Genomic DNA, 21,414 nt, shown 5'->3' on the forward strand with positions numbered 1-21,414 from the left:
ATTGGGGGAAAGTGGAAAACTTGAGGTAAACCAATGTAAAGGAAGAAATCTGATTTTAAAAGAACAATTAAGATTGTCAAAGTTGCACTTGCAGGATTGTGAAGGGTTGCAGCTTTGAGTCTTGTATCACCTTGACTCACTTCACCTCAGAAGGATTCTGAACAGACTAAAACTAGGGAAATATTGGCAACAAAAATTCTAATAGTCAGCACTTATGAAAACGATACCAATAAATCTTTGTTAGAATATTTTATTCCCAAACTCTGCATAGTAGCTGAGAACTTCTGTCATGGCTACAACAAATAGCATCACTGATTAGTTTGCCTTTGTTCATCGATCTATATTAAAGTTCTGAGAGCAGATGTCGCACTTTAGAGAAAAGGCTGTGACTTCATCCTTTTTTTCCTGACTTGGAGCTGTAAATTTACAAGCAGCTTCTGTAAACGTCCTCACCAAACAACTTGCACTCTGAAATAAAAACAGAAAATGCTGTTAATACTCAGCAGGTCAGGCAGCATCTGTGGGGAGAGAAACAGAGTAAACGTTTCAGGTCATTGACCTTTTGTCAGAACAGTCTGAGTTGCACTCTGATGTTAGGCTGTGCTTACTTTCAGCAATTAGACTTTGCAGTTTTCAAAGGAACAAACAGATCAGCTTTAAACACAACTTCAGTTCAGCAGATGAATAGCACGTCATGGCCATACCCTGAGAACAAATAAAAAAACCTGTCCTTATAAAACAGTGCATCATTTGAGTTACTGTGAGCAATGTCACCGAAGAGCCACTAATTTTTACAAGTGACTTGCCTTATACCAACAAAGCATTTGTGTTTTGTAAGAACAAATTAATGCAGTTTTAAGTGTGTTATTTAATTATCATCAAAGCTCTAATGTTAAAAGCGCTTGAACCAATGTCCGTAGGAGGCAAATGGAAGTTTTCACTGCTTCCTGTTGTGTTCAGTGAACTCCACACGAAGCCACAGCTTGGCAGCATTCTTTTATTACAGTAACTCTGCAGCTTGCAACTAGAATGGTTTATGCAGAAGTATTATAAATGAATTGAATGTGGAATCAGTTTTCAAAGACAAATGTAAGAGGAGTCAGATGCTCTCAATTTGTGGGATGTCACTTCTATAAACTTGCATTTGTAAAACAGCTTATATTGGGCTGGTTAAAGATCTTGGAAATGCATATTACACTTCAGATTTGTAATTCTTCTCATATGTCAGAGGGAATGATTCCTGTGAATCAAACTTGCCTACCATCAAAATATTACTTGGAAAGATTACTTTCTGTGGTAAACCACTTTTATCGTTCACTACCGTTACACTATGGTTATCACTGTTATATCGTTACACCATGGTTATCACTGTTTACACTGTTGTATCACTACACGAGGTCGCCTCTTGCCACGCTGTTATACCTGGGCTGACCACTGCTGACTCCGCCCATAGCTCCGCCTACTTGCCCAGGTATAAAGGTGGTCGACTGGCTGGTATTCCTCCTTGTTGGATCCGATCACCCACGAGGGTGGGCTCTGTTATTTAGCCAATAAAAACCTATAGTTACTTTCTTAACTCGTCGTTTTTCATTGGATGAATTGATAGGTATATCAATTTTATTGGCTAAATTTTAAAAATGTCTAACGAACCGCCAGACCAGTCAGACGCCCAGCTACAACAGCCACAGCAGCCGGCCTGGCTGCGAGCCCTCCGACCGCCGTACCTGGATCTAAACCCACAGGCAGCAAACTTAGCCCTCGACTTCAAACACTGGCTGAGCTGTTTCGAATCCTACCTGGTAGAATCCGGCGTGCCTCAGAGATCCAAACTAAGAGTGCTGACCGCCCAAGTGAGCCCTAAAGTATTCGCACTCATACAGGACCTTACTACATACGAGGCCGCCATCAACCTGCTGAAACAGCAGTACCGGAGCCCGGTAAATTCTATGTATGCCAGACACCTCCTAAGATCCCGCCCGCAACAGCCAGGAGAGTCTGTAGATGAATTTTTACGGGCGCTACAAACACTCGGCAGGGACTGTGACTTTAAAGCGGTAACAGCTGCAGAAAATACTGAAGAGAATATCCGCGATGCCTTCGTGAAAGGCCTTCGGTCCGACTACTCACGGCAAAGACTGCTCGAATCAAAGGACCTCAACCTGAACACAGCTGCAGCCCTCGCCCGCTCCCTGGAAGTGGCCCATCGGGACCTCGAGGCGTATTCCAGGTACTGTACTGCGCGACCCTGGGACTCCGGCCCGACCCCGGCCGCAATACCCCTCGCAACGCCGCCTCCGGGACCTACCTCAGCATCGGCGTCCCAGAACCGATCAGGACCGCCACCCCCGGTACCGGCTGCAACATCGGACCCCCGCGATCGGGCCGCCGGCTGCTGCTTCTGTGGCCAGGCGAAACACCCGAGGACGCGCTGCCCTGCGAGAAACGCGACTTGCTCCCATTGCCAGAAGAAAGGCCACTTCGCTAAGGCCTGCAGGGGGAGAGCCACAGACGCCAGCAGTGCCTCATGTGAGTTGTGGGGGCAGCCATCTTATTCAACCTCGTGGGCGCCGCCATTTTGTCCACCACAGTCGACCGCCACCTTGTCGCCAGACCCGACCACCGCCTCACCCGCAGACTACAGCAGCTCGCTCAGCCATACACTAGCCTCCGTCACACTGGACCAAGCTCGCCCGCATCACCTGTCCAAGTCCATGATGGACATCAAAGTAAACGGCCACGCCATGACCTGCCTGTTCGACAGTGGAAGCACGGAGAGTTTCATACATCCAGACACGGTGAGCCACTACTCCCTCACTGTCCGGCCAACGCGCAACCGGATCTCGATGGCATCGAGGTCCCATTCTACAGACATCAGCGGCTACTGTATTGTGACCCTGTCGGTTAGGGGCACGGAGTATAAAAATTTTAAACTCCTCGTCCTGCCCCAGCTCTGCCCTGCCGTCCTACTAGGGCTGGACTTCCAATCCCACCTGCAAAGTGTCACTTTGGCATACGGTGGACCCCTCCCCCCACTCACAGTCGACAACCAGCAGCCTTTAAACTGCCCACCGCATACCACCTGCGGCCTATCCACCCTCAAGGTCCCGCCCCGCTCCCTGTTCGCTAACCTCACCCGCGACTGTAAACCCGTCGCCACCAAGAGCAGGCGGTACAGCGCCGGGGACAGAGCTTTTATTAGCTGCGAGGTGCAGCGTCTCTTGAAGGAGGGCATCATCGAGAGGAGCAACAGCCCCTGGCGTGCCCAGGTTGTAGTCGTTAAGACCGGCGATAAAAACCGCCTAGTCATCGACTACAGCCAAACCATAAACCGGTACACCCAGCTGGACGCATACCCCCTTCCCCGCATATCTGATATGGTCAATCAGATTGCGCAGTACCGGGTATTCTCCATCATCGACCTTAAGTTGGCCTATCACCAACTCCCTATCCGCCCTGAGGACCGCCAGTATACAGCCTTCGAGGCGAACGGCCGCCTCTACCACTTCCTTAGGGTTCCCTTCGGCGTCACCAACGGGGTTTCGGTCTTCCAAAGGGAGATGGACCGGATGGTTGACCAGAACGGGCTGCACGCCACGTTCCCCTATCTAGATAACGTCACCATCTGCGGCCGCGACCGGCAGGACCACGATGTTAATCTGGAAAGATTCCTCCGTACGGCCCAACGGCTGAACCTCACCTACAATAAGGAGAAATGTGTGTTTAACACCTCGCGCCTCGCCATCCTCGGCTGCGTAGTAGAGAACGGAGTCATCGGCCCCGACCCCGAAAGAATGCGCCCCCTCATGGAGCTTCCCCTCCCCCACTGTCCAAAGGCGCTGAAGAGAACCCTGGGGCTCTTCGCCTACTATGCCCAATGGGTGCCAAATTATGCGGACAAAGCCAGACCCCTCATGAAGTCCACCTCCTTCCCCCTGACGGCAGAAGCGTGCGCAGCCTTCTCCCTCATTAAGGGAGACATTGCTAAGGCCACAATGCATGCGGTGGATGAGTCTATCCCTTTCCAAGTGGAGAGCGATGCATCCGACTTCGCCCTAGCCGCAACCCTCAACCAGGAGGGGAGACCGGTGGCCTTCTTCTCAAGGACCCTCCAGGGCCCTGAGATCCGACACTCTTCGGTCGAGAAGGAGGCCCAGGCGATCGTGGAGGCTGTACGACGCTGGAGGCATTACCTGGCAGGCAAACGATTTACCCTCCTCACCGACCAGCGTTCGGTCGCTTTTATGTTTAATAACAAGCTGAGGGGCAAAATCAAGAACGACAAGATCTTGAGGTGGAGAATCGAGCTCTCCACCTATGATTATGATCTCTTGCACCGGCCTGGTAAACTGAACGAACCCCCAGATGCTCTATCACGAAGTACATGCGCCAACGTGCAAACTGATAGACTGCAGACCCTCCACAACGACCTCTGCCACCCCGGGGTCACCAGACTTTACCACTTCATTAAGGCCCGCAACCTGCCATACTCCATCGAGGAGGTCGGGACCATGACCAGGAACTGCCAAACCTGTGCCGAATGCAAACCGCATTTCTTTAGGCCGGACAGAGCAAGCCTGATCAAGGCCACCCGCCCCTTCGAGCGCTTGAGCATCGATTTTAAGGGGCCCCTCCCGTCCTCTGACCGTAATGTGTACTTCCTCAACATCATTGATGAGTACTCCCATTTCCCCTTTGCCTTCCCCTGCCCAGACATGACCAGCACCACGGTCATCAAATGCCTGAACGACCTCTTCGCCTTGTTCGGGTTCCCGAACTATATACATAGCGACCGGGGCTCCTCCTTCATGAGCGAGGAACTTCGCCAGTTCCTATTAGCGAGAAGTATCGCTGCAAGCAGGACCACCAGCTACAACCCCCGAGGGAACGGCCAGGTGGAAAGGGAGAACGCGACTGTCTGGAAGGCCGTTCTCTTAGCCTTAAAGTCTAAGGGCCTCCCAACCTCTCGCTGGCAGGAAGTCCTCCCGGCAGCGCTGCATTCCATCCGGTCACTGCTTTGCACTGCCATTAACGCCACCCCCCATGAACGAATGTTTGTTTTCCCCAGGAAATCGACTACGGGAACCACGCTGCCAACTTGGCTGACTTCTCCGGGGCCCGTCTTACTGCGAAAGCATGTGAGGGCCCATAAAACGGACCCCCTGGTCGAGAGGGTGGTCCTCCTGCACGCCAACCCCCAGTACGCCTACGTGGCATACCCAGACGGGCGGGAGGACACAGTCTCCTTACGAGACCTTGCACCCTCGGGCACCCCTGAGACACCACCGTTACCCCCCCACCACCCCCCCAAATCCAGCCCAGGTAGACGGCATGCCGGAACCCCACGAGCCTTCGTCAACCACGCAGACACCAGCATTAACACCGGAGACTGCAACACCGCCGCCGCTGCTGCGCCGATCAGAAAGACTTACGAGGCCTCCGGACAGACTGACATACCCGAACTGGTAGTACACTTCACCCCGCTGGACTCAAATCTAAACAAGGGGTGAATGTGGTAAACCACTTTTATCGTTCACTACCGTTACACTATGGTTATCACTGTTATATCGTTACACTATGGTTATCACTGTTTACACTGTTGTATCACTACACGAGGTCGCCTCTTGCCACGCTGTTATACCTGGGCTGACCACTGCTGACTCCGCCCATAGCTCCACCTACTTGCCCAGGTATAAAGGTGGTCCACTGGCTGGTATTCCTCCTTGTTGGATCCGATCACCCACGAGGGTGGGCTCTGTTATTTAGCCAATAAAAACCTATAGTTACTTTCTTAACTCGTCGCTTTTCATTGGATGAATTGCTAGGTATATCACTTTCTAGGAAAATGCAACTATTCATTTTTTTTAATCAGTGGGTCATGCTTCAAACTTTCATCGGCTTCTAATCTCTACAAATACATTGTAACAATTTAACCTGATACTGTAGTAAATTGCTGTTTGTTTCCATGCTATAGACAAATGCAGTTTTATTTTTATTGTATATCTGATTTATTACCATTCAATTTGAGTGAGAACAATATTGGCTTGTAGAGGCCTCTATACATTTCCATTTGCCCTGATGTATATTGTGCTGTGCACATGATTAGCAGGTTAGAGTGCTAAATCAAAACTACTGATAGTGTGTCCTTCATCTGTCCTCATTGTGGTTGCAAGGTATTATAATGCTTTTAAAATCTGCCTTTATCATAAAACAAAACCATGAGTAATTACTCTGATTTCACAAGAAATAAATAATGTTTTTCTTTAGTATTAAATAAGGAGCAATATTGAAGCTTTTCACCTGAGATTAGTGTGGTAGGGTGAGGGGTGGATTATTAGTCTGCATTGAGATCACGAAGTAGATATGAATGAGAAAAACCATTCAGCTTATTGTAGTGTCCGTGTGTAGATAAAGACACTGAAGACAGGAGTTGGTTCATAGGTATTTACTAAGCAAGTCTGGGGGGGGGGGGTGGTTTCTAAAGGATATAGCCCAAGTGGCAATTACCGGCATTACGCACACCTGGGGCTCTTAAAGGCACATACACCATAATTGCTCTTAAAGGCACATACACCACACTTATCGGTCCAAAACAAATCTACAGCCTCACTACTTCATCCTATATCCTAGCAAGTATTTGCCTCCACTGTTCCATGTGTTGAGGGGGAAAAATAGTTCTTGCAAGGTGAAGGTCTGTATTTCATTTGTTAGTTCAAAACCTTAGATTGGTCTGAGGTTGATTGGTATAGCTCCTTTGCTTTCTTTCTATATGTGCACAAGATACCTTTTTGCAACATGTTGGATGTTGTATTTTAGACCCAAATAATATGCAATAGAGTTAAATGTGTAAAAACCATGTAACTTGCTCAAAATGTCATGACAGTTCTATAAGCTGTTGAAAGAAATTAAGTTGTTTTCTCACTTTTAAGGGTTTTTTAAGCTTTGTTGAAATGCTGTGCTTGTGTAAGCTAGAGTAATAGACTCTTGTAAGGTTGATTTATCTAAATGGTTAATGTGTTATTCACTTAGCTGGAACCATGCCTTCAAAAATCAAATTACAACACTACAGGGTCAGGCCAAGAACCGAGCCAATCCTAACCGCAGTGAGGTACAGGCCAACCTTTCGCTCTTCTTAGAGGCAGCTAGTGGCTTCTACACACAGGTGAGTCCACAAGAAAAAGATGAGATTTCACTGGGAGGATGAAATGTTTCATCTGATCTAGTCTTTAATGGACCAATTAGCTTAGTTAGGCAGTGTAGTACTGGTAACCTAAATTGGGCTAATGGTTTATTTACATTTTAAAACAAATTTGAATGGAGCTGTGGAACTTTGAAAAACCACGTTACCAGCTGGGTACTCTACATCCTTGGCCAGAAGTGTGTTCTCCTCTTGGGGTGATCTGAAGTTTGGAGCCCTCTGGGTTTTTTTTAATACTCAATGGTGTGGGGAGATGCTTTTTGTCCATGACTTCACTGGAGCAGCGTAGTAGGGGAGACACTGAAAGGTCTTCGACGGCAATAAAAGTGTCTTTGTTTACAAAGAAATAAACAAGACTTTCATAATTCGATTTTCTACATCTTGGGGAGTACTTTTAATAAAAACACTCTCCCTAAACTTTATTTACCCTTTAAGTGTGGTTTGGGAATGTAATTTTTTTTCATTCCAGTTGCTGCAGGAGTTGTGCACAGTCTTCAATGTGGACCTTCCTTGCCGTGTTAAATCTTCACAGCTAGGAATCATCAGCAATAAACAATGCAGCACCAGTGGAATTGTGAAGCCCCAACCCAGCTCTTGCTCTTATATCTGCCAGCACTGCCTTGTACATCTTGGAGACATAGGTACGTCAGTTAGAGATATGTATGTATGTAGAGAGATTTAACATCAGTTGACCAAAGGTAGTTCAGACAAATGACATTTTTTAATCATGTAAATTAATGTATATTTCAAGCCAGTATTAGTTATCCATGGTTCTGGATATATGGATATGCTTTCTGCAGCATCCATCTCTCATAGAGAGACCAGCTGTTAAACTTTGTGGGAACCCCATAAAGTTTTGATATTTAGAACCGGAAATGAGTGCTCCTCTAAAAGTTGCAACTTCATAAAGATTATGTATAACTGTTATTGGTCAACTCTGCATCAGATTTTGCTCACAAAACATTTTCTACATTTGTTTCTATAATTTTGTTTTTGTTTTACTGGCAGCTGATAGGAATTTAAGAGTCCTTATATACTTGGATAAGACTGAGATTTACTGACACCCTTACCCATTCTAATTCTACAGCCAGAAGATCCAAAATACCATTTTTAGTACAGGGCAATTCTATACCACCTGTTCTGAAGTTTGTTGTGAAGTCAATGCTATAATTACAGTAGTGAATTTTTATGTTTCTTCCTCTTCTACATAGCCACATCCCTGTGCACTGTTTTCTGAGCTGGGAGGACAGAGCAGTCCAGGGCACAGGCTTTCCTGGAGCTAATTTTAGTGCTGCTGTGTACTTTGTTGACAAACATTTGCAGTGTGCTGATGTTGCTAATCTCAGTATTTCCTTGATGCAAGGCACTTCTTTTGGGAGCTATGCCAACTAGTGCCTTATTCCAGGGTTGACCAAGCTCGCAGCATAGACTGTTATTTGAATATCAAAGCAATGTTGCAGGCAAGCTATTGGAGTGTTGTTAAAGGAGAAGAATAAATTACATTCAGCATATGCTCATTTGTAATTAATTTTGAAAGATTAATGTAGTATCTCCTATCTAAAAAGAGATGTGCTACTTTTATGAAATAGTGAAGATGGGGAGTACCCTGTACTGAAAGATTTCCCTCTTTCCCTCCTACCACCTCTTCAGCCTTTCCTTTTAATATTGACCCAGATTTTCCTGTCAAAATGACGGTGTGACTAATGTCGCTGTTATTTATGTGCAAATGGTACAGCAACTTCAGGCAAGGGGCAGATATGCGGTTAAACTCAACAATCTATAAATGCTGTCAGAGCTGCGCCGCTCCGCTGTTCGTGAAAACTGCATCTTGCTGTCTGCCTCACCTTTGCAATGCATTGAAGCGTGTGAAGTTGCTGTATTTGCATGGTAGATATGAACTAAACTCTCCACAGGAAGATAAGTCTTGTCCATTCCATTCCTTTCTAAGTACCCTTTTAACAACCTGATAAGTGTTAATTACAGCCAGTCCACTGCTCCGGCACTGAAAATTAACTATTACAAGTATGGAATCTCATTCCTTCCAGTTTTCATTGTTGTTGGAGATTTTTAAAATACCAAATTTAATTTTTATCCTTTGTCTTTTTTTCTCTCTCTCTTAAATTCAGTCTTTCTTTTCCTCTTTCTTTATTTCTCTTTCTGTACCTGATTTGACATTGAATTCATTCCTTCTCAGTCCTTGTGCTGTTATTTCTCAATCCTTCCATCTGATTGGTAAAGGAGATACACAGTTGCTTGCCCTGTTCACTCGGGTCCTAGATGCCCGGTTTCCCTCACTGTGATATCAGCTTGCACATTCAGCAACTTATATAAATTAAATAAATGTGCAAGTCTAACTAACAACAGACACTGTTAGATGCCCTGCCATGGCAAATTATGGCCCCTTTATGTTTCAGTACGTGTTGAGGAAACTTGAGAGACCAAGTGGTGAAGTGGGTTAAAATGTACTTTTTCTGAGCTGTAGATTTGAAGCCAAACTGGGTAAAGGCCTCTATCTTGTGACCTATAAAGGTACTAGAATGGAACTAATTTAGGCAGTTTCTACATTAATCTGCATGACACAACATTCATAATTCTGCGCTAAATCGATGGGCTCTGTCAGAGGCCACAGATGATTAATATGGGTAATGAAAAATTAAGATTAGTATGCAATAGTGGAAGTTATTAATCAGCTGAGGTTAAGGCACATGGTTACATAACAAACATAAGAAAATGTCAGACAGGAAAAGAACAGCTGGTCCATTTAGCCTATTCATACATATGCGATGCCTTATGCATCACATCACAAGACTCCTTACTCCCTAGGTGCCATGTCGTCTCCTGGCAGAGGTGAAAAACAATTGAGTGGTTTCTCTGTACGTAGGCAGTGCTATGCCTGATTGGGAATTACTTGATACTGACATTGGGTGGCCAAAGTGGAAAACATTGTTTTCTAGTTCTGGCATCTTTCATCTTGGATTACAAAGATCTCAGCGTGTGAATGGTTTTCCCCCCAGAAATCATATTTTGTGTCCTACCCATCTTTTTTTCTGGGGGGGGATCCAAAAAGGGGGAAATTAATGAGATATTGCTGTAAATGACCCTTGTCATTGTGTTGGAAGAAAATCTCATGAATATATTAGATCTCCTGTAAACTTATGCTATTAAGTTGTGCCGACTCTGATCAAGTGTAAACACTAATTTCTGATGCTGTGTTCAGCTTTGTACAATAGGTCATCTGTGATGATTGCATGCTCTTGTCATAATAAAGCAGTGTATCCTCTGACTTACGTGAGCTACACTGCAATAGATCTACCAGTGCATATAAATAAACCAATTACCTTTCTGACAGTGAGGGCATTCCTGACAGTTGTTGGGTGAGGGATAAAACTGCATTCTAAATTATGTGAAAGAAAATGGGTGAGCAGCTGCTATGGGAGAAGCTGCACTTTCTTTTATCAGATGTGTGAATGTTAAAGATGTGGGTCTCTAATGTATCTGTGCTTTGGCCTGCAGCTCGATACAGGAATCAGACTAGCCAGGCTGAGTCTTACTACAGACATGCAGCTCAACTTGTTCCTTCAAATGGTAAGATGTATCTATTGATCAGTAACTCATTTTTATCTTCTGAAAAAATATCAGAGATCATTAGTTGTCTACAACATAACAAAAAGATCAACATATCCTACACAGTGATGCTGTGTGTTTATTTTCCATTTTAATTTGTGGTCATCCAACAATTGTAAGAGGTGAAATAAGTTGCTTATGGTAATTTTTGAACAAGTTTGAATGCCATAAAAGTGACATTCAAACTAAAAAAAAAAAAAAAATACCAGGAAGGTGGAAAAGCTTTGAGAATAAATGATTGATTTTTGCTAGAAAAATATAATTAAACTTGTCTAAAGTGAATGTTCTTGAGACTGGTACAACATACATATGAGCACAAAAACCTAGGCTGATAATCCAGTGCAGTAGGGAGTGCTGCATTGTCGGAGGTGCTGTCTTTCGGATGAGACGTTTAAACCGAGGTCCTATCTGCCCCCTCATGTGGACGTAAAAGATCCTATGGCCCTATTTTGAAGAAGAGCAGGGGAGTTATCCCCGGTGTCCTGGCCAATATTTGTCCCTCAATCAACATCACTAAAACAGATTATCTGGCCATTATCACATTGCTGTTAGTGGGAGCTTGCTGTGCACAAATTGGCTGCCTTTTTTCCTACATTACAACAATGACTACACTTCAAAAACTATTTAATTGGCTGTAAAGCGCTTTGGGACATCCGGTGGTCGTGAAAGGTGCTGTATAAATGCACGTCTTTCTTTCTTTAGTTGTTTTATTATTGATATTGAGTGGCCTCTCTAAGTGGTTTGAAGATGTGTTTTCACATCGTTTTCATTAGTTAAAATTCTGTAATGTGATGGTTGTTGAGGGACCCAATTTTTTTCCTTTCCATTTCCACAAAATATTTTTCATATTTCATGTAGGTGACTTCATATTCTGTTAGAACAGTTTTCCTTTGAAAATGTATTTGAAGGGAATGTTGAAACTAAACATTTACAAACCACACCACATAATGGAACAGTTAGTATTCCAGCTATACTGTAACCAAGCTATTTCTTTGCCGAATTAATTTTGTCTTTTTTTATATACAAGTTAAAAAATTATCACAGGTTTACATTTTGAAGACCTATGATGTGATTTTTCTTCTGCTTGTGAATTTGTTGTTAATCATGTTGCCCACTACCACCCAGGAGACTGGCTGGCAGCTGCATATCACAAGTGCACTTGCATTGGGTTCAGAGAATTGCAAGAAAAGCATCAACAATTCTATGCAACACATATTTACTATCAATTTAAGTGTTCCACTTTGAATTTACTTTGTCACCCAGTGTGTTCACCAAGTGCAAGTCTATAAAAGCAGCAATTCTTGGACTGATGTTCTGGCTATTTGCCATTATCTAGAAAGGAGGCTGATCAGAACCTCCTTCCAGGAAGTAGCACAGGCATCTGAGTTTTTTGAAGAGACCAGACTTCATTGTAAACCCATACAAGTCCCCAACTGTAGCCAGTACAGGAAGTATCACTTTTGCAAACAGTTTTAGGTTTCTGCATAGACAGAGCTAACCAGACAACTATTTTGTATGGGAACTAAACTTGTCACTGGGTAGTTTTGTGTCATCCTGTGCTATTTGCTGACAGGTCTTTTCTTGTTGGTCAATGGAGCGCCATGGACGTGACACTATCTGCAAGGCAGCATCCTGAAGCAAGGCAGCTCCTTGGGCTCAGGATGAAAAGCAGTGATCTAAGCTAACCAGAGTATTTTGGCTTTCACAGCCCCACCAAAAACCCTCTATTGTCTCTTACCTGGTGCTGCTTGGAGCCATTGACTAACTTGATGTGTTGCATTGCTTGTATTGTGATTTGAGGGGTTTGCTGCTGCTTTTGGAACTAGGGTGCTCTCCAGAGCTAGGCATTATCAAGAGAAGTAGAGAGAAATCATCTGATTAGAAAGGCAGCATAATAGTGAACTTTTTAGTGACTTCTCCCCATTTCCTTTACCATAGATGATGGGAAATACTAAGTTTTTGGAAATACTTTTTTAGTCAATGAGAAAGGCTGTACTTATGTTAGTTAACATAGTCAGCAGTGGAGCTGAAAACCTCTGGGGTAAATCCCAAATGAATCTTCCCCTACTTGTGATGGTAATATTTTGCAATATATTTAGTTCAGGGTCAGTCCATATAGAGAATTCCCTTTCACTTGAACACCTCAAAATCTTGTGAATGATTCACAAGGGAAAAATAGTGCTTACAAATGCACCTCAATCTTGGGAACCCATTGCAGGATTTGAAGTTTTCAAGTTGGGATCCTAGTCTTTAGTGTAATGCATTTTGGTTAGAATGCGCATTCACGACTTCTTCCTTTTGTACTCTAGATTTGTAAGTATAGGTTCAAAATCTGAAAATCCACTCTTTACTATAAAAGGACCCAAGGTTATTCCTGTGCCATCTGGCCTGCGTTGGTGATAGAAGATTATTAAATCTATGCTATCACATTTTTAAAAATCTAGTACAAAAACAGAAAATGCTGGAAACACTTGGTAGTTCAGTTAACATCTGTGAAGGCAACAAATAAGTTAATATTTCAGGTATACATTTTTCTCTCCATAGCTGAAATGTTACCTCATCTGTTTTCTCCACAGATGCTGACTGGTCTGACTGTTTCCAGCATTTTCTGTTTGCTTAATATTTCCAACATATATGGCCGGAATTTGCAGTGGGTAATAACGACAAACTAACGGCGTTCGCCGTTATTACCCCTTTGAAACTGACCGCAACTTAAGGATGCAACACACGCACATCTAAATGCGGAAATCTTGAAGTTGCGGTCAGTCATTCACTGCTCCGACACTGGCTGCGCTGTGCCCCCCCCCCCCCCCCCCCAATAGCCGGCAATCAGTGTGATCAGTGAAACTGATGAAAACTTGGGCTTTTCTGTGGTATATCGCTGTTAAATACCCCATTAAATGTTTGACCTTGTTGGATTAGGTGTAACTAGGATTTTAACAGTGTATTGACTGCTAAACAAACATAATGGCCCTGAAAAATTAATTTTAATTTTGTGGAGTGTCAAATTTCTCCATTATGATAATTACAATTTTTAAGAAACTTGAAATTTAAAAAAAAATTTTTTTTTTTTTTTTTTTTTTTTAAAAGTTCTACCTTATCCCCATGTGAGAGCCTCGATCTTTGGTTTGCTCTCTAACATTTTTTAAAAGTCTGAATAAAAGCAGATTCTTCATTTCCTTGTTCCCTGTCTGAGAATTCTGCAATGTGATTGGCTGCTTAGACAGCTTGTTGATGTCACAGCAGATCGCAGAAGGGAATCCCCACTGTACTGCACAGAAATCACATGTGCCTCGAAAAAGGCAAACTTCTCGACACCGAGATCGTGAGATCTCTGCGGGCAGCTTCCTTCGGGGCCAGCGTCAAACGCCTTTGCTTCGCCGCTGACCGCAAATTCCGGGCCATAGTTTCTTTTTGTTTTTGTTCATATTTACCAATAATTGTACAAATGCGATTTATAGTTGTCAAAATAGCTGTAATTGTCTACCAAAGGAAGATACCTAATGAGAAATGCCACACGTAACCAGTGGGAATTGAGGTCAAGTGGAATGATTCTAAAGAGATTTATACACAGAAAATGCCTTCAATTAGATTTTTTGACTGATTCCATATCTATAATTTGTGAGCCCTCACAGCTGGAGGATTGTAGGTGACATTAGAAATAGGGATTTGAAGGACAATATCAAGAATGAATGGGTTAATAGCCTGATTGTAAATCTTTGCTGTACCTAAATGCTATATTTTGAATTGTTACATGCCACTTTTTCCATTTCAGGTCAACCATACAATCAGCTGGCAATTCTGGCTTCCTCTAAAGGCGATCATCTTACAACCATTTTCTACTATTGCAGAAGTATTGCTGTCAAATTTCCTTTCCCAGCTGCTTCCACTAATCTACAGAAAGCGCTTTCTAAAGCTCTGGAGAGGTGAGCAAAGAGATGCATCCAAAAACATCATAGGCCAGAATTTACTGTAGCCGGTGAACGAACGTCGCCTGCTGTTTGATCGTCTCATCATTGCCCATTTAATTTCTATGACTTTTTACACTGGAAGTTGCTGTACGTTAAAGATCCAAGCAGTGCAGCGCCCTCTACAAAACATCTGGGACCTGTGTGAACAGGGCACACAGGGCCTGTGTGTCTCCTTAACCAATCAGATTGAAGTATTGTTAATAAACAGTGCAGAGTCTGAACCAGGAAGTGTAAGCTGGAATATTCAACCACAACCGCTTGTATAGTGCCTTTAACGTAATAAGACGTCCCAAGGTGCTTCAATGTCAAATCAGGTACAGAAAGCAAAATAAAAAAGAGGGAAAGAAAGATTAGATTAAAAGAAGAAAAAAAGAGACAAAAATTATATTTAAAAAAAAAATCTCTACAGCAATTAAAATCTGAAGGAATGAGACTCCACACTTGTAAAAGTAAATTTTCAGTGCCAGAGAGGTTGGTTGGCTTATCACGCTGTTAAAAAGGGCACTTAGACTGAAATGAACAAGCTAACTCTGAGTTTAGTCCATATCCACAGTGTAAGTACAGGAACTTAACGACATTTAAGTTAGCATCGGACAGCAACTTCTGGATTTTCGCGTTTAACCGGGCATCTGTGATCACCGGAAGTTGCTGTCCGATTTGTGGATAAATAATGGTGAGCGCCGTTCGTCTCTCTTATTTTTTACAGTAAATTCTGGCCCATTGTGTAGACTAAAATACTTGTTGCATGCCAGAAATCACTAATAAAACATCAACAAAAATGATGCACAATATACCTATTTTCAGCTATTTTTCTAATGTTACAAAGTTAACTCAAACTATATATCCACATTCTTGACTTCTCTACATTTTGATGCAGAAAATCAATAATGTACACATGTATTTTAGTTGAATTTTTAAAAACTTATTTGAAGCAGATGCTTTGTTTTCTGTTTGTTTGTTCCATTCAATAATAGTCTTCTGCGTTAATCTGCTAGAATGCTGTGTTGCATCGTGTTGAACAAGGTTTGTACTGTAGTTTCCCACATGGTGATTTCCCAATCTTGTCCTGGCCATTATTGGGAAGCTAAGTGTTCCCTCCACAAGGAGCATGTCTGAGCACAAGTCCTTTGACACTAACTGATTAGTTACGGAAAAGGAGCAGTGGTCTCGTTAGCAGGTTCCCTGCCTCTCACCCTGGGCTGGGAATTGGAGTGTGCTTCCACAGTGAAGATTGGCTTCCAAATTTTAAATTGTACTTTTATTTTTGTTTCAATTTGTTTATCACAAAATAATTCCACTGTGCTCAAAATTATTAACCGCTTAGTACTTGAACCTTTTTTTTTCAGCTGTTAAATTCTGGCAGAAACAATTACTTTGATATGGAAATTCTAGCAGAGAGAGAGGCCATTCATCTGTTCTTGCCCGTCTCTCGAGTTAATTTTACATAATTCCATGTTCCTCTTTTCTTCCTTCCCATGCCCTTTTTATATTCAAATAATTATCCTTTTGAATGCTGTAACCAATTTATCATCGATCACAGCTTCTGGTGAAATATTCCATGTTTCAGTAACTGCTTTTTTTTTCATCGTTACAGAAATTTAGGAATATTCCAATCTCTCGCTTAAATATTTCCAACTGTTGTGCCACTGTTTTCCCAGTTAACTTTTCCTCCCAATTTATCCAGCTAAGTCCTCATTCATCACTGCAACTTGTTTTTGACTGCTTTTCCTTCTCTTTCTCTATTTTAACATTAAACCTACTTAGGTTCTGATCAATGATTTTCCTCCTACCTTCATGTTCATCTGCTCTGATTCATTTTCTGGAACCAAATCTAGTCTTGCATTTTTCTTTGTAGATCTTGTTATGTACTGACTCAGTAAGTAGTTTTGAATGCATTATACAAATCTCCATTTAAACTTCCCTCATGTTCTCCCAATCTGTCTCTCGATAGACATTTCACAACTATTCTGAAATGTCTGATAATTTCCTCTTCCAATTTTTCTTAAATGTAGATTTGAAGGCATTCTGAGCATTAAAAATATTGAAGGTATAGAATGTCTTTGTCAGTATAACTATATAAAGTATTCACTGCACTTGAGGTGATTGTAAATGTAATACTTTGATTAGCTATTAGTTTTACTTGCAAAAGTAATTCTTCAGCCATATTATGTTAATGTTTGTCTTTCATTGTCTGCTAAAGTGATGTTTTGCTATTTTGTAGCCGTGATGATGTGAAGATGAAGTGGAATGTTTCTGACTTCATAAAGGCTTTTATTAAGTTCCATGGTCATGTATATTTGACCAAAAGTTTAGAGAAATTGTGTACTCTGAGAGAGAAGCTGGAAGACCAATTCAAGGTAAGCTTAAGATGCATTTTAGCAGTAGACGCTACTTTGATGTTCAAGTTCCCACTGCTGTATAAATTGTGGATAGCAAATAGATTGTTCATGAATTTCACTGCTTTAATGTTGCCTTTTTTGAAAACAGAAGTGTGAAAGTAATTTGAGAAATTTGCTGAATTGTATTGTATTCGCATTTAAGAGGAATAAAAAGTGAAATTAAATTTGCGAAGATGTTTACACAGTTGAGAAACTACAAATTTAAATATAGGTACATAAAAAAATATATGGGGGGTGGGGGGCATGATTTTTGGCTACCTACCACCCTGTTACGCTGAAAATCAGGTCGATTGGCAGACAATTTTTTTCTTATTCTCCTGTCCAGTTCTTTTTAAAAAGATTTTCCTGATGGATCCTGCCTAAACCGGCTTTTCTGTGCCACTGCCGGTCTGTCTGCACTCATCAATTCTGGTTCGGCCCCACTGAGGAGCCGCCGAATTTACTGCTCTTCCCCCACCATACACCCCCGTCTGATCAGCAAGTTGTCGATTGCATGTTCCTTCAACGCTCACAACTCCCTGGCGCCTTGGAAATGAGGCTTGCACCTGAAAATTGCCTCCAAGAATTTTTAAATTAAAGCTAACAGTGGAGACCGTATATTTAGATGAGGCTAGTACAATCATTTTGAAATGGACAAATTTCACTTCAAATCCAGGTTTTTGGGGAATAAATTCAACAACCAATTTTCATAGAATCATAGAAATTTACAGCACGGAAGGAGACCATTCGGCCCATCTTGTCTGTGCCGGCCAACAAAGAACTATTCACCCTAATCCCACTTTCCAGCACTTGTAGGTTACGGCACGTCAAGTGCATATCCAAGTACTTTTTAAATGCAATGAGGGTTTCAGCCTCTACCACACTTTCAGGCAGTGAGTTCCAGATCTCCTCCACCCTCTGGGTTAAAACATTTCTCCTCAACTCCCCTCTAAATCTCCTACCAATTACTTTAAATCTATGCCCCCCTGGTTATTGACCCTTCTCCTAAGGGAAATAGGTCCTTCCTATCCTCGCTATCTCGGCCCCTCATAATTTTATACACCTCAAACAAGTCTCCCCTCAGCCTTCTCTGTTCCAAAGAAAACAATCCCAGCCTATCCAATCTTTCCTCATAGCTAATATTCCCCAGCCCAGGCAATATCCTCATAAATCTCCTCTGTACCCTCTCTAGTGTGATCGCATCCTTCCTGTAATATGGTGACCAGAACTGCATGCAGTATTCTAGCTGCGACCTAACTAGTGCTTTATACAGTTCAAGCATAACCTCCCTTCTCTTATGTTCTATGCCTTGGCTAATAAAGGCAAGTATCCCGTATGCCTTCTTAACCACCTTATCTACCTGTCCTGCTATCTTCAGGGATCTGTGGAAATGCACTCCAAGGTCCTTCTGATCCTCTGCACTTCAGTGTCCTACCATTTACAGTGTATTCCCTTGCCTTGTTAGCCCTCCCCAAATGCATTACCTCACGCTTCTCCAGACTGAATTCCATTTGCCACTGTTCTGCCCACCTGACCAGTCCATTGATATCTTCCTGCAGTCTACAGCTTTCTTCTTCATTATCAACCACACGGCCAATTTTTGTATCATCTGCAAACTTCTTAATCATACTTCCTACATTCAAGTCCAAATAATTGATATATATCACAAAAAGCAAAGGACCCAGTACTGAGCCCTATGGAACCCCACTGTTTTTGTCACGCTTAGTTTTATCTGTTGGAAAGAATACCATGTACTTTTAATTTAAGCATCTTCATTCAAATTTTATGGTAATTATTTTTTAAAACACTAGGGGGTAAAAATTCGTTAGCGACCATTTTGGGTCGCTAACATTGCCTGGGCACTAAATTTAGTGCCTGGCGAAAAATATCGCCAGCGATCGCTAACTTCAGTTTTAGCACTCCAAGAGGGAGGAGGCGCGCTAATTCGAGCGCTCCACTTCCTTCTTAGAAGGCTAACCCCGAATATCGGGGCGGTGCGTTCTGCAGCGCTACGCACTGGGCCACGTAGCGCTGCCGCATGGAAGGGATTTTCCCCTCATTAAAGGGGAGGGCTCAAGTCCTCAACTGTACGGGGCCCTACCTGCACCACAGAGGAGCAGGGTGCCGTGCCAGCAGTCCGGCACTCGGAGTTCAAAGACGCAACGGGCCACGACAAGTAAGTCAGACGATTTTTTTTCCCCCCTCGCCCGCCACCTCCCCTTTACTTAGCGCCCCGTGAGCCTCCTGCTGCTCTGTTCCCGCCCCCTGAATCGGTCGCTGTCATCGTCCGGCGCAGACTCGGGCTGGGGCCCAATTTTGCAGGCGGGGCGAAAACGGGGCGCTGCGCATGGTGATGACGTCATTGCATGTGTAGCGGACCGGGGCGCTACTGGTTACCGCCGCCGCTAAACTCCCACTGAATTTAGCGGAAGTCGTTAATGGCGCTGGGTCCGGGCGAAAAGTCGTTGGCACCCCCCAGGGTACTGGATAATTCAGTTGTTTTAGTGCAAGGTGCAGCCTGTATATTCTAAGACATTGGTCCCCTATGATTGCCAGATTTCTGCACTTTGTGATTTTAAACATCTTCCACTCTTATTTTCTAGAGTTGTCTCTAGCAGCCATAACTCTGATCTAGATTTGATTTGTTTTCAGAGACTTCTTCCTCAGAAGGCATTTAGTTCTCAGCAACTCGTGCACCTCACAGTCATTAACCTGTTTGAGTTGCACCATCTGCGTGATTTCAGTACTGAATCCGATGACCATAGCTATAATCAAGAAGAACTGCTGTGTTGGACACAACTCCTGGGTCTCTTCAGTAAGTGATTTAAAAAAAAAAGAATTTGTATTTTTTTTTATTGAAACGTTATGTTTGGAGCATCTGTTATACATATTGAGATGGTCAAAGGTATGAAATATTTTGCAGTACGATTAAACCTACTTTTGATTTAGTATTCTGGCTACAGATTGCCTGGAAATCCTACATTTTCATTTCAATGGGAAAAAATGCCAAAACTGATTTATAGGTTTAAGGAAAGAAGCAGAATCTAATAGCACAATGAGTTACACCAAACACTCAAGCTCCGGTTTAAATGCTTAAAGGAAAGTCTGAAATGGGATTTAAAATATTTTATAGATCATAATAGGTGTCAAATGGGGCACACTGTGAAATAATTGTTTTGGAAAATTAGATTTATTGGCACTGAATGTAGTTAGCCTGTGAAGAAAGCAGTTACTCAGAAATCAATTAAAATTAAGTTGTCTTAATCTGCACTTTTGAAGATATTTTATATTGGTCAGGCAAGTTGGTGTCTCCTTATAATAAGTTGGTGCTCCAAATTACTGCCAGAGCAAATTAACTTCTGACAAAAGCACACTAAATGAATGCAAAAGCATTTCTCTGTGTTGGCATTTAATTATAACTGGCTTTGTCATAACTCTGCCATTTCTCTGGATGACATCACAAAGTGACATTTATTCTGCTGAGTTTTTGTGTACCTTTCTGCAACCCCCCCAACCCCCCAAAACCTCTAGCACGTACAAAATATATGTTTAACTCCAGCAACTTTCAAATAACTAACTTGGTTCAAACTACAACACTGGCATCTATCTGGCAATGTGGAAAACTGCCCAGGTATGTCCTGTCCACAAAAAGCAGGACAAATCCAATCCGGCCAATTATTGCCCCATCAGCCTACTCTCAATCATCAGCAAAGTGATGGAAAGTGTCATCGACATTGCTATCAAGCAGCACTTACTCAGCAATGACCTGCTCACTGTGCCCAATTTGGGTTCCGCCAAGACCACTCGGCTCCACTCATTACAGCCTTGGTCCAAACATGGACAAAGGAGCTGAATTCCAGAGGTGAGGTGAGAGTGACTGCCCTTTACATCAAGGCAACATTTGACCGAATGTGGCATCAAGGAGCCCTAGTAAAACTGAAGTCAGTGGGAATCGGGGGGTTGAGGGGGGGGGGGGTGGAAGTGGGGAATCTCTCCACAGGCTGGAGTCATACCTAGCACAAAGGAAGATGGTTGTGGTGGTTGAAGGTTAATCATCACAGCCCCAGGACATTGCTGCAGGTGTTCCTCAGTGCAGTGTCCTAGGCCAAACCATCTTCAGCTGCTTCATCAATGACCTTCCCTCCAACATAAGGTCAAAAATGGGGATGTTCGCTGATGACTACAGTGTTCACTGCCATGCACAACTCCTCAGATAATGAAGCAGTCCATGCCTGCATGCAACAAG

General features: G+C 42.9%; 1 protein-coding gene across 4 annotated transcripts in view; it reads left to right on the forward strand.

Annotated features, from left to right (window-relative positions):
* The window catches only part of smg7 (SMG7 nonsense mediated mRNA decay factor), a 123,622-nt gene that overhangs the window by 13,969 nt on the left and 88,239 nt on the right, over positions 1-21,414 (forward strand). For all 4 annotated transcript variants that reach the window (XM_085982605.1, XM_085982609.1, XM_085982606.1 and 1 more), the window contains exons 2-7: positions 7,027-7,159; positions 7,665-7,836; positions 10,709-10,780; positions 14,595-14,745; positions 17,012-17,147; positions 19,821-19,983. In XM_085982605.1, the coding sequence (XP_085838731.1) occupies positions 7,027-7,159; positions 7,665-7,836; positions 10,709-10,780; positions 14,595-14,745; positions 17,012-17,147; positions 19,821-19,983 (827 nt within the window). The remainder of the gene's footprint in view (positions 1-7,026; positions 7,160-7,664; positions 7,837-10,708; positions 10,781-14,594; positions 14,746-17,011; positions 17,148-19,820; positions 19,984-21,414) is intronic.

The sequence above is a fragment of the Somniosus microcephalus genome, chromosome 3 (genome assembly GCF_052327205.1).
Source record: "Somniosus microcephalus isolate GS21.2 chromosome 3, FLI_Smic_1.0, whole genome shotgun sequence".
NCBI lineage: Eukaryota > Metazoa > Chordata > Chondrichthyes > Squaliformes > Somniosidae > Somniosus > Somniosus microcephalus.